This window comes from Gymnoscopelus braueri (genome assembly GCF_963280865.1).
Source record: "Gymnoscopelus braueri genome assembly, chromosome: 10".
NCBI classification, from domain to species: domain Eukaryota; kingdom Metazoa; phylum Chordata; class Actinopteri; order Myctophiformes; family Myctophidae; genus Gymnoscopelus; species Gymnoscopelus braueri.
Genome location: NC_137611.1, coordinates 13,544,919 through 13,557,501, shown reverse-complemented (window position 1 = coordinate 13,557,501; position 12,583 = coordinate 13,544,919). Strand labels below are relative to the sequence as shown.

At 44.0% G+C, this 12,583-nt stretch overlaps 2 protein-coding genes across 11 annotated transcripts in view; both read left to right on the top strand.

Moving 5' to 3' along the window:
- The window catches only part of LOC308094466 (band 4.1-like protein 3), an 81,550-nt gene that overhangs the window by 52,831 nt on the left and 16,136 nt on the right, over window positions 1–12,583 (top strand). For 7 of the 10 annotated variants that reach the window (XM_080441142.1, XM_080441135.1, XM_080441139.1 and 4 more), the window contains exons 9-14: window positions 3,605–3,757; window positions 3,900–3,997; window positions 4,771–4,946; window positions 6,410–6,618; window positions 10,169–10,222; window positions 11,577–11,612. In XM_080441142.1, coding sequence (XP_080297268.1) covers window positions 3,605–3,757; window positions 3,900–3,997; window positions 4,771–4,946; window positions 6,410–6,618; window positions 10,169–10,222; window positions 11,577–11,612 — 726 coding nt within the window. The remainder of the gene's footprint in view (window positions 1–3,604; window positions 3,758–3,899; window positions 3,998–4,770; window positions 4,947–6,409; window positions 6,619–10,168; window positions 10,223–11,576; window positions 11,613–12,583) is intronic. The other 3 variants (XM_080441141.1, XM_080441138.1, XM_080441134.1) reach the window with 2 other exon arrangements.
- On the top strand, window positions 6,920–8,447 carry LOC308092767 (uncharacterized protein; the record flags this gene model as incomplete). Its single annotated transcript, XM_080438869.1, has 1 exon — window positions 6,920–8,447. Exon 1 carries the CDS (start codon window positions 7,542–7,544, stop codon window positions 8,445–8,447), a length of 906 nt encoding a protein of 301 aa, XP_080294995.1. The 5' UTR covers window positions 6,920–7,541.

Sequence of the window (12,583 nt, the reverse complement as noted above, 5' to 3'; positions counted from 1 at the left end):
TTACCCAGAAATATAAGCATTTGAACAACATGGATTTCAGTGGGTCACTCCGAAGTCAATACTGTACAATAATCGGCATGCACAGTGAACACTCACATGTCCGCTATGGGAAACGGAGACAAACGTATCTAGTTCAGCCTCCAGTACCGGCACTTAAACAGAAATTAGATTTTCTGCCTCCCACAAGCAATGGATTAGAGATGGAAGAGATTGAATCCAGTGATTAATGCTTTAATGGTTGTCGCACTATACACTGCCAGTCCCGTCTCCATTGATAAGAGGTCTCCAAAATAAACAGAGAAAACACGGTGGTGACATTGTCGACTGACTCACTGTGCACGCTGCAAAACTAACGGCATTCCATTCTGCTATGTGATCTGCGCCGATGCTTCTTTGTCACCAGCACCCTGCACAGACACACTGCACAATGCTGCTTCAGAAACGTCACTGTCTGCTACCATAGTTAACACTACAGCTTTTAACCCATTAAGACCGGGAACACATCTGTGTCATTTTTAGATGTCTTTGGCTATTCAAAAATAGCAGATCTACAAGCTCATAGCTTGTAGAGCTTGTAGATCTGCTATTTTTGAAAAATCTTGACAATTTGTGCAAATATTTGAATAATATATATATTTTTAAAGCAAACATTTGTACCTCAAATCTTTGCTTCTGGGGATTCTACAAATGTCTTCTACATCCAACAGTTCTTTGAAAAACTTACGTTTCTATATCAGTGGTTCTCAAGGACCCCCAAAATGATATGTATTTGGCCGCGGACCCCCATCTCAAAGTGTTTTGTTCCAGGGACCCCCAGAAGCACAGATTCTAGTTAAAAATGTTAGCTTTAAAAAATATATATATTCAAAGTTTTGACACATTTTCACGATTTGTTTTAAAAAGAATAGCAGATCTCCAAGCTCATACGCTACGAGCTTGTTCATCTGCTATTTTTTGAATAGCCAAAGGAAATGACACACAGATGCGTTCCCAGTCTTAATGGGTGAAAGCCCATGCCACCGCTGAGCTGCACACACCACTCACAGCGAACCACTGCTGCCACTACCACAGAGGGGGGGGGGGGGGGGGTATCTGCCTGCAAGATGAGATCAATCATGTCTTTATAACGCATGCAGCAGGAGGGAGAGAGGGAGGGAAGAGTCATGATATCTGAATGACAGAGTACAGCCGTCACTTCGAATATTGCCGCTGTCGGGCATGACACCTTGTATGTCCAAAACAGTTACTTTTCACGAAATGGGGGGAAAATAACCTGCATTATTAGTAGTTATTATTTAGTTACAAGCTCTTGTTAATAAATTACTTTTCATTGGTTAAATAACTATAAAACCCACAGACGGACGTTACCACTTCCAACCTGGCGTCCCTAGTTTAGTCATTATAGGCAATTTGTTTCTGCTACTTTTGCGCGACACTGTCATACGACGAAGTATTAAAAAAAAAGGGCATGGGAAAAAAATGGAGATACAAGGTTTCAGCCCGACAGCGACAATTTGCATCCGTTATAAAGAGCTTCGAAAGTGAAGTTGGAACTCAATTAGATGAGGATAGTGGAGAGGATATTGTTTCTATGACGCTGGATCAGAAAAATAAACACAGTCCAGTTTCTTGGCCGAATGCCATGTCTTTTACACTTCCGAGCTTCATTGAAAATGTTCCCAAAAGCTTAATTTTCATAATAATATTTGATTACTATGCTGCCCACCACCGTGGAGACTAGGGGTTTGAATCCTCCGCTGTGCCACCGGCTTGGCCGAGCGCTCCAACCAACACAATTGGCCTTGTTCCTGGGAGGGTGTCTGTCGCTGCACTGGCAACTCCTACAGGTTGGTGGAGGTGCATGTTCAGCAGGGAGCGGAACTGGGAGGGAATAGCATGTTAACTCTGCACGCGTTACGTCCTCCCGGTGAAACTCCTCCCTGTCAGGTAAAAAGAAGCAGACTGGCGACGCCACGCGTACCGGAGGAGACGCGTGCTTGTTTACACCCTCCGTAATTAACCAACCAGTAAGGGTCAGCCGTGACAAGGGACTAAAGCCTAAGGGGGACTTGGGAATTGGCGTAACAACCAAATTGTGGGAGCAAAAAAAGGAAATGAAAACGATGTTATTCTAGTATTGGCCTGCGTCAAGCTGGGGATGCGCCCACATTTGATTCCTATTAATTATTCTTGTTTGAATTTAAGATATAAATCTCAAAGCTTTGAGCTTTGGGCTCAGGCTCAGCACTGCCACCTCCTCAGTGTTTCTCTTTGTTGAGTCAGACGGTGGGAAAGTTACGAGGGAGACAGTAGGAAGGCATTGGCAGAGGAGAAGGACATTGGCAGGACTCAATCGTTGGCTTGCAGCTAAACGGCTGCGGGTATGATGACATGCGGATGCAGAGACGGGGATTCTTAACAATAACACTCCCTGGACAAAAAAAACTAAACGGAAAAGAAAGTGTGTTGTTTTCAGGACGCCACTTAGATTGAACCAAGCAAATGTTGATGCATGATTTTAGTGCCAGAGTTGAAGCTGATATATACGTTTAATAAGGTTCTGAGGTAATACGTCTTCTCTCCTCTTTCATTAAACGCCTAGTTGGTAGGGAGTCTCTTTGAGTGCTTGGCTCCAGCTAAGGGAGAGGTAAGAGGCTGCATTCCATGCGCTGTGCACTACCTGAGTGTGTCTCCTTGGTGTGTGTCCTCTCCTCCTCGTGCATGGTTTTGTAAGACAACCTGTGAGTGAACGTTGCAAGGGTTTGCATCACGCCACTCCATTTTTGATTTGTAACGGTTGCTGCTGCTTTCAAGAGCCTCGCGCTTCCCTCCCTGAAAGCGGTTGTTGATTTTCGTTCGCCCATCCTCGCCTTGTGAACATTATTATAGGGCTTGAGGTACTTTGCTGTGTGCGGTGTCGCTCACCGAAAATAGCAGATCTGCAAGCTCCAAGCTCGCAAAGTGTCACACTGAGACACATTGTGAGCTTGTACATCGGCTGTTTTCGGTGTGCAACACCGGCAAGCAACTAAGCATAAATCCAGCTCGTCCATTACTCCCTCGCTTCATCCATCCGTACCCCAAGACGTCATTGTTGTGTGTGTTGCCTCTCAATGTGCCTTGAGCCATTATCTGTGCAGAGCAGATTAGCATTCCAAATGGCTGTCACCACACTCTGCACCTGCTTGCTTCAGCCTGGATCATACTGCAGAGAGAAGGTGTCTTACGACATGCCGCTTGACAACGGCGTTATTTTCAACTGAAAAGGGTGTCGACTTCATGGGTGAAAACACGTCATCTTTGTCAAGCGACATGACTCGCACGACACTTTTGTTTTTTGCCCAAGCATAAAATAACCATTATGCTTTATGCTGCTGCCCTTTGGCTCCTGTATACTTAATATTCATACTGTACGTTCATACTTTTACGGATTGGTGTGAAGGGAGAGTGACGTTATGGTCAGAGGCTTCTGTTCAGAATGTTGATTATATTATTTTCAAGTTTTGAGATGACACAAATGGGTTTGTTGATCTTGTTTGTGTTTGCACAACGTTGTGCACCTGTCTTGTCTGCGTGTGTGCGTGCGTGCGTGCGTGTTCCGTAGGACTCGGAGGGTGTAGAGATCATGCTGGGCGTGTGTGCCAGTGGCCTGCTCATCTACAGAGACAGGCTTCGGATCAACAGGTTCGCCTGGCCCAAGGTCCTCAAGATCTCATACAAGAGGAATAACTTCTACATCAAAATACGCCCTGGCGAGGTAAGTGACAGCTAATAGATAATAAGCGTGCTGTCAACCATGATATAAAAATGAGCAAAACATCTGGAAAAGCTGACAATTTCAGCTCGAGACTTAATGGGATTTATGATGATTTGACTTTTATTCTCAATGTGTCTTGCAGTTCGAGCAGTTTGAGAGCACAATTGGTTTCAAACTTCCAAATCACCGTGCTGCCAAGAGGCTCTGGAAGGTCTGTGTGGAGCACCACACGTTCTTCAGGTGAGAAACCCCTGTCTTTGGGCGAGACCCACCATCTTAAATGAGCAACAGTCTCTTTAGACAAGACACACTCTCTTTAGGAGAAAAATGCACTCTTTACATTTAGAAACACATGGATTAAAGTCATTTGGATTCTATAGAAGCCAGCATGTCTTCTGTGGATGCATGTTGTGCAGCGAAAATAGCCGATCTACAAGCTCTCAATGCGTGGCAGACGCATTGAGAGCTTGTAGATAGGCCATTTTCTTGTAGGTAGGCTATATAAGATTAGAGCATTTGAAGTGATCAAACTAGCAATATATTCAGAAGCGTCTTCCGTAAAACCCTAATGGCCTCGGATATATCATAACGGCAAAGGATAAAGCCTCAATCTGTGATTTCTTCACCTGGTTGGCTGTGAACAGCAGGAACAATATTACTAAAACATATTTCTACATATTGTGTTTAGGAAACAGCGGTAGTGTGGGGACTCCTTTTATATTGCTTTAATCCATGGAAACACTATCTTTAGGTGACAAACACTCTTTAGTTGAGAAACTCTCTCTTTAGGTTAGATTAGAAACACTCTTTGGATGAGGAAAAATTGCCTTCAATGTATAAAATGCAAGCCTGCCGTTTTACAACGTCTCCCCATGGAGTACTATCCAATCAAGCAGAAGCAGTACTTTAGAAAATATATGTTTTTTTCTTTGTTGTCACAGGCGTGTAGAATCAAGCTCATGTACCTGTATTTGGAGTTGTGATTAATGTGATTGATTTTTAATCGACGGCAGGTTGGTTTCCCCTGAGGCTCCCCCAAAGAAGTTCCTGGGTTTGGGCTCCAAGTTTCGCTACAGTGGCAGAACGCAAGCTCAGACCCGCCGGGCAAGTTCTCAGATCATCAGACCTGCTCCCTTCTTTGAGCGCTCGTCTAGCAAACGCTACAACATGTCCCGGAGCCTTGACGGAGGTGAGGAGGCAGTGGTTTATGCCTTTGGGTGAAATGCCAGCAAATGCTGTTGAAATGTGTTTCCGGCGAAAGTGGAATGAACCACTTATGTCCCCCTTTCTTCTTTTTAATAGCCAAAAAATAATGCTTATAATGACATGCCCCCTAATAGGGACGACAGGTTGAAAGTGGTTGAAGTAAAACAACATGTAAAAGCTAAACAACAGTCTCTCTTCTGCCCTTTTTAAATATTTATGTGTTGGAAGTTATATTTTCGACATATCCACATATTGGAAGTATTTGGCTAATTTTAGCTTTTCTATGCAAGTGAAAATAAATTATTTCCACAGCAAAACAGTCAAGTCAACCATGGAAGAAATTAAGACAGTCAAGTCAACCGTGGAAAGCATTCTGAAAAAAACCTTGCTTAGAAGTGCAAATCACGCTTTTGTTCTCTTGATTTTTTTTTTTTAAAAGAGGTTAGAAAAACATTCTGAAAATCTTCTCCTGAAAGCTGAAGAAGCACACAACGTTTTGGCACATTCGGTCACAGCACATTGGACAATGTGCTTGCCAGGATAATAAGATCAGTAGCTATTCAAAATGAAAGGCTTTTTCTTCACAGACATGCTGACATTTTGCAGCATGTGGACTCGGTGACAGTGTCTTTGTTGCACGTTCAGTGAAAGTCACTTCGTTCTGTGACTATCTGAATGCCATTGGAACTTCAATTACATTCAGGGCATTGCATACCGTATAAGTTCCTGCTTTCAAAATGGAAGCACAAAGTTCCAAAATGCAATGAGGTCAGACAACAGAAGTCCTTTGTTCATTAGTCGATTTAGATTTTTGCTAAATTTATAATCTGGCCAGGGGTAAGCAGAACAGTGGACATCATCAGCTCTTGTCTTCATGTTTTTATGTATGTATGTACAAGGCTGCTGTGTCGCAAGACAAATTTCAGTGAAAGCTAACGATAAAGTAGTATCGTATCCGACTTTGACCATAATGATGCATTTCTTGCTCTTGGAAAATGGTAGATGTTAGATGATGCAAAAATACAATAATAATTAATAGTTTAACCTGAGGCAGATTAAAAAAATGTCTTATGAAAAACCTTTTCATGTCAAGGATCCCCAAAATGATATGTATTTGGCCGTGGACCCCCCCCCACCCCTTCAAAATATTCCAAGCACCCCCAGAATCCAAGATTTGAGTTAAAAATGTTCGCTTAAAAAATATATATATATGCAAAGATTTTCACAAATTTTCACGGTTTTCAAAAATAGCAGATCTATAAGCTCATAGCACGGCACGAAGCTATGAGCTTGTATATCTGCTATTTTTGAATATCCAATGTATAAAATAATAGTTAAAGTGGTTCAAATTTAAAATGACAGATGCTTTCCCGGTCTTAATGGGTTAAATAAGTTGGACGAAATGTCATTACGAGGTTTTTAAACGTTTGTCCCGTTCCCCTGCAGCCCCTATCATGGAAAACCACGAGACGCTCATGAGGGACATGGCCAACGACGGGCCCGCCAAGGCCATCGCCAAGGGCACCCTCATCACCACGGTAACGCCGGAGAAGAAGGCGGAGGAGGAGAGGGAAGAGCAGGAGGACCAGGCTCAGACCGACGCCGGCGAGTCGCCAGAGGCCGTCCCGTCCACTCCGCACAGACACGACACCAAGGTAAAACCAGCAGCCACTGACTGCTCCCATGCTCTCACTGGGGGTTGTCAACGATCGTGACACATTTTAACGATGATGATAAATCTTCATGCAAATAATTGTGATGAACAACTCAATTGTGTTTTTGGCATGGGACAAATGACGTTTCTGTTTTTGTAAACAACACATCCAATCAAAATGACATTTCTGTTTTTGTAAACAACAAATCCAATCAAAATCTAATCTAAATAAATAAATTAAATCAAAAATGTACTATGGCCTAAACAGGCCATATTTAATAATGTTATACTTTGAATTTTGTTTTTGTTTTTAAATTGGAAATAGCCAATCTGCTATTTAATTTTGAAAACGTTTTAAAAAGTACGAAAAAGTTTCAACAGATGATTTTATACAGATGGATGGAAAACGATTCTGATTATGACAAAGATAATTGCGATTATCCCAAATAATTGCGATTATGTAACAGGCCTAGCTCCCACAGGCTTTTTTTCCTTCCTCATATGGTTTCTGTAACCTCAAGCTGTAATGTATGCAACAGTGTCACGTTGAAGGTCAAATATGAGTACACATTGAAGAGGGTACATCGCTGTATTTCGGTAGACGCGTGACTAGTCTTTTGGTTTTTCTAAAGTATGTGTGTGTAAGTTATTTTCCCTTCATTTATTTTCGTTCTCTCCCTTCTTCTTTCTTAATGGATTCTGTGCCTGTGGAGAGAATTAGATCCCTGATGCTTTCAGCTGACCCACTGCCGTAGACTAGGCACCTAAGTGCTTCTTGTCTTGTGTGCGCTTTACTAATTAGCTTTTCCCTTTCTTGTCCTTCCTTTGACCCCCCTTCACTATACTTGTGTGTGCTCGCCACCCCCCACCACCCCACCACACCATCCCCCACCTGCCGCCATCCACCCCATCACCCTGCTATGTATGCATACACGCACACACACACACACACACACACACACACACACACGTACGTCTTCTCACCTCCCCCCCACTGTCTCTCTCCTCCATCAGCGGTCACCGTGTCTATACTCGTGTGACCCCCTCCGCTCTGAGCTCTCCCTCCCCTCCTCCCCCGTGTCGTCGCCCAAAGTCCGCCGCCGGCGGCGGGAGAACGCGCGCAAGCGGGCCTCGTCGGCGAGCCCGGCCAAGGGCGGCGTCGGGTGCCAGCTGCGGCGGCAGGCCCGCGCCGACCGCTGCGACGCCCTGCTGGAGGAGCGGGCCCTGCTGCTCTCGGCCCGCAAGCAGCGTCTGGGGCAGGGGGTCGGGGCCGACGGGCGCCGGCGCGGCGGCTTCCTCTTCTCCTTCTCCCTGCACCTGCCCGACCTGTCGTCCATGCTGGACGAGGACGGCTACATCACCTTCCCCGACCTGTCGGAGATGCGCTTCCTGCCCGGGGCCGCGCACCATTTCCTCCCCATCAAGTCCCCCTCGCTCATCCCGTGCTTCCTCTTCATCTTCTTCTTCCTCCTGTCCACCTCCTTCTCCGTGCCCTACGCCCTCACGCTGTCCTTCCCGCTAGCGCTGTGCCTCTGCTACCTGGAGCCCAAGGCAGCATCCCTGACCGCCTCCATAGCCCAGGGCTTCCATGACCATGACAGTGACCATGACAGTTCAGAGGAAGAGTCGGAGGTGTGTGTTTTCGCGTTGGACGCGTACGTCGACCCTGTGTGTTCAAGTACACCCCCCCTCCCCCCCTTCCCCACCACCAATCACACCCACCCCGGCTTTAGACTGACAAACGTTCATGACATCGGTTCTAATGATCGATCGATCTACTTTTATCCTTACTGTCCTGTATCTCTGCTGCTCTGCGGGGACCAGAGCTGACCTGGAGACTGTTGTGTCTGTCCCAGTGTCTTGTTGTCAGTGCTCCTACTTTCAGAACCTCATCTCTGCCTGGTCACACTCCTCATCCTGTAGACCTCATCGCCTCATCAGCGTCACACAGAGATGATCATGCAAGTGTCACTCTCCAACCATTTCCCCACCCTGTGGATTGGGCTCGTATCAACTCCACCCTAATGAGAGGGTTAGACACAAATCAAGTTATTATAATGATATTAAAGGTGGTGTAAATGATTTATTTATGCTGCTATAAAGTGATCGTTTAGTAACGGGGGTCTCTCCCACTCGTTAGTAAACATAAAATACATTTTCAGGTCGGGATACCAATTTTATCCAATCAGGATACAGGATAAACAAGTGAAATGATGTTTGAGGTATCTGATAAATTATGTTTGTCTCTCCTGATTGGATAAAATTGGCCAGGCCTGGTATCCAAGCCTGGACTTTTATCTTCTGTTTATTAAAGAGATGGGAAGACTGGGAGACTACTGTTACTGGCCAAACACTCTATAGCCCTTTTTACAAAAACAATATCACTCACACCATCTTTAGAAAGTTGATGGATATGTAGATTATGTGGATTTGTAGACAACACCTATCCTCATCTAAAGTCACTCAAACCTCACATTTAAGAACATGGAGGATAATCTATTCACTCGCTTTGTGCCTAACCCATTTCTGTCTTCTCATCATCAGTCATGGTTTTGTGGCGGCTGTCACCGCCACAAAACAAGCGTCAGCAGCATGGAAACATTTCCACGGACAACCGTGCGCTCATTCAGTCAGTCACAGTCTCTCTGCATTGCGACTCGCCTAACACGTCCTGTAGCAACACGAGGCAAAGATAAAAAACCCCATTGAATTGGAGTTGTGCCTCAGCAGGGCTTCTTGGCTCTTAGGGAGGAAAAGCAGCTTAGAGTGCTAAGTCATGTTTTTTGCCCGATGCAGCGCTTTTGTGAGTTGCACATAGTGCAATGTATATTGTAATGCAGAGAGACAGCGGCACGGCTCAAGGCATCCTTGTCATTCCTATACGGTAGTGTCATGTTGCATGCTCACAGAGAAGGGGGAGGCCTGAAAGTCAGGTTACTGTTTATCAGCAAATCACGATCAAATTGAGGAATCCAATTATTGCTCATCCAGTGTTATTTATACCCAGCGCCGTAGCAAATCATATGCCATTTAGACTGAAATTCCATAAATGTAAAATAGGACTTTGGCGTGACAAAATACAAATCACAATCAAAATGGGGAATTCAATTATAGCTCATTCAGTGTTACTTATACCCAGCGCCGACGCAAATCATATGCCATTTGGACCGAAATTCCAGAAATGTAGACTGACTGACTTTGGCCTTACAAAATCCAAGCGAAAACAAATTTCACGAATTGTGAAGTGACTGACCGAAGGTTTCAACTTCCTCTGAGTCTGTTTGCAAACTTGTGCTTGCTTAAAATTATTTTGCTGTTTCCCTTCCTTTGCTAAACCGTAATCTTTATTGTTGTCTAGTACTGTATATATACTGTAGCGTACAACAAAACAACAACACGCAGTACATTTCCATTCTGTCCATTTGTGGTTATGAACAGTCTCTGTTGAGAAGCGATGTGTGGTTGTTGTACTCAAATGTTGACGAGGTGGGTTTTCCTTGTGTTTTTGCGCTTTCCGATCGGAACTGTTCTGGTCTGTTTTGACAACGCAGACCGACAGCGAACAGACTGACTTTGCCTTTGACGAGGAGACGACAGCCACAGAGGTTTGTACATTTAAGGAAAACCGTAGACTTTAAAACACAGGAGAAATAATGCTTGATGATGCTTTTTTTTATTATACTTTTTTTTTTTTTTCACCCCTCAGGGGTTCAGTAATATTCCATTTTGATAATATGAAAAGACAGGTTATCCAATGCACCGGTTCTCAACATAGAGTCCAGGTAAATGATTGGTAGTAATGAAATTGACCTTTCGGTTCTGGAGAGTGTACAAATCAGGACCAAATGGACCCCCATAAAAATCGTATCACCTAATGCATATCAAACTGGTGGTCACTGATGCAGTGACACAGTCTCTTGCTTTAGTGAGTTCTATTGGATGGCATGCTCGTAATCAGACTTTAGAATATACCTTCCTCTGAAGCATTTCATGCTATTTACATTAAAGGGATACAACTTTCAACATTTATATCTTGGTTGTGGTGCTACCATTCTATTGGCAACCATAACACTAGCATTCCTCTGTGTCTCTTAAACGCTGCTGAAGTGGTGTAGAACAAAAGTTTACTGACCCTTAGTGGTGGTCTTGGCATTGTCCTTGTACGCTGTGTTCATGGCAAAATAGTGATCTTGCCTTCACAGAATATAAATCAAGTTGATGTAGTGGCGGACATAGACGGTATGGGGAGTTGTAGGCAGCACCGAAAGCATCAATATGGATTGTATCGTGACCTTTTTCAAGGCAGCTATATTGACAAAAATAGTTGTGGAATGTTACTTCTTTCACAGGTGTTACCAATGATACCAAATTAGGTTGTGTTCCATTCAGTTCAAACAGAGTCAGGGGGCTGCTATTGTACATGCTGGCTCACAGGGAAAGGCTCTGCTACACTAATTGCTAACACCTGTGAAGCAAAGCAACATTGCTCAACTATTTATGTCAATAAAAAGGTCTATTAATATGCACATCATTAGTGTGATAGTGACCCTTTGACCTTCCTTTAAGCGCATACTGCATACTCTTTGAACTGAATGTACATAATGCTTTACTCTGATGCCTTTTGTCTTCTCTCACCTTCTCGCTTTAATCTTCTCTGGTTCATCACACATTTTCCTCTGTCTTCTGTGACTCCGCTCGCTGTTGTCCTCTCTCTCACCCTTTTATTGTTTTCTCACCCTCTGTTGGCGTTCTCGCCGTTTTCTCCACATCACCGTCTCACACCTCTGTGACCTTTCTTCCTCTCTCTCTCTCTGTCTGTTCGCCCTCACCCCTTTGACCCTCCTCACGTGTCGTTTTCATTTCTCTCACCCTCTCCCTCCGTGTCCCCATCTGGACATCACTTTCCCTCTGTCACCCTCTCTCTCCGTCTCTGTGATGTCCTCTTTTGCTTGCCGCCAGTCGGAGGCTGAGGACGACTCCGAAATGCGGACTCAGGTACACTGGGTGACCCAGCTCGCTGCATCGCACCACCACCCGATGCACTGAGCCATAACGTAACCTTGTGCCATACTGCTTCCATCTGTCCGTCCGTCCATTCGTCCGTCCGTCTGTCCGTCCGTCCGTCTTGCCTTGCAGCTTTTGACACATCATTACACCCACTGTGTACTAGTCTCTCAAGACAGGCTGTTGGCTCACATATTGTTTTTTATGCTTCCGCCTAACAGTATACATCGGAAGCACTGGAAATGAGTAGAATATAATGCATTATATCCCGTCCCCCACTTCAGTTTCAACTTTACAGTCATGTAAATAAGTCCAACTGTAAATTAAATTCTTCAAAGTATTATGTAGCTTGCTTCTTAGCAGAAATGGCCATTCAAAAATATATTTTAAAATGTATGTTTGTGAACAGAAATGACAAACAAGATGACGGCTTCCTGTCACAACACAACCTTTACGAGGCAGGGTTACAGAATCTGTAGCATTCTGAGACTGTGGTCTGTCTTGAGAGACTAACTGTGCACAGACCAGACTGCTCCATTAACCCATTAAGACCTGAGGCCGCTTCTAAACATTTTTTAAATCCTAACAGTTTAAAAAAAAAAAAAAAACATTTTCACGATTTTTCAAAAATAGCAGATCTACAAGCTCATAGCGCGGCACTGAGCTTGTAGATCTGCTATTTTTTAATAGCCAAAGAAATCTAAAATGCGTTCCAGGTCTTAATGGGTTAAGTCAGTTTCACTTCATAAACTGATGCTTCTAAACCAGTCCATTGTTGTGGTATTGTGCTTCTCTTTGTAAGAGGTGTAATTACATTCAAGTTTCTGTTGCTGCGCATTTTTGTCGAAGAATCTAGTAGTTTGTATGTGGATTTTTTTTCTTCTCTTATCGGTGCTACTAACTAAAACACTTTGGGATTTTAGTTTTTTACATGATTTACAGCCACGGACAAAGACAAAACT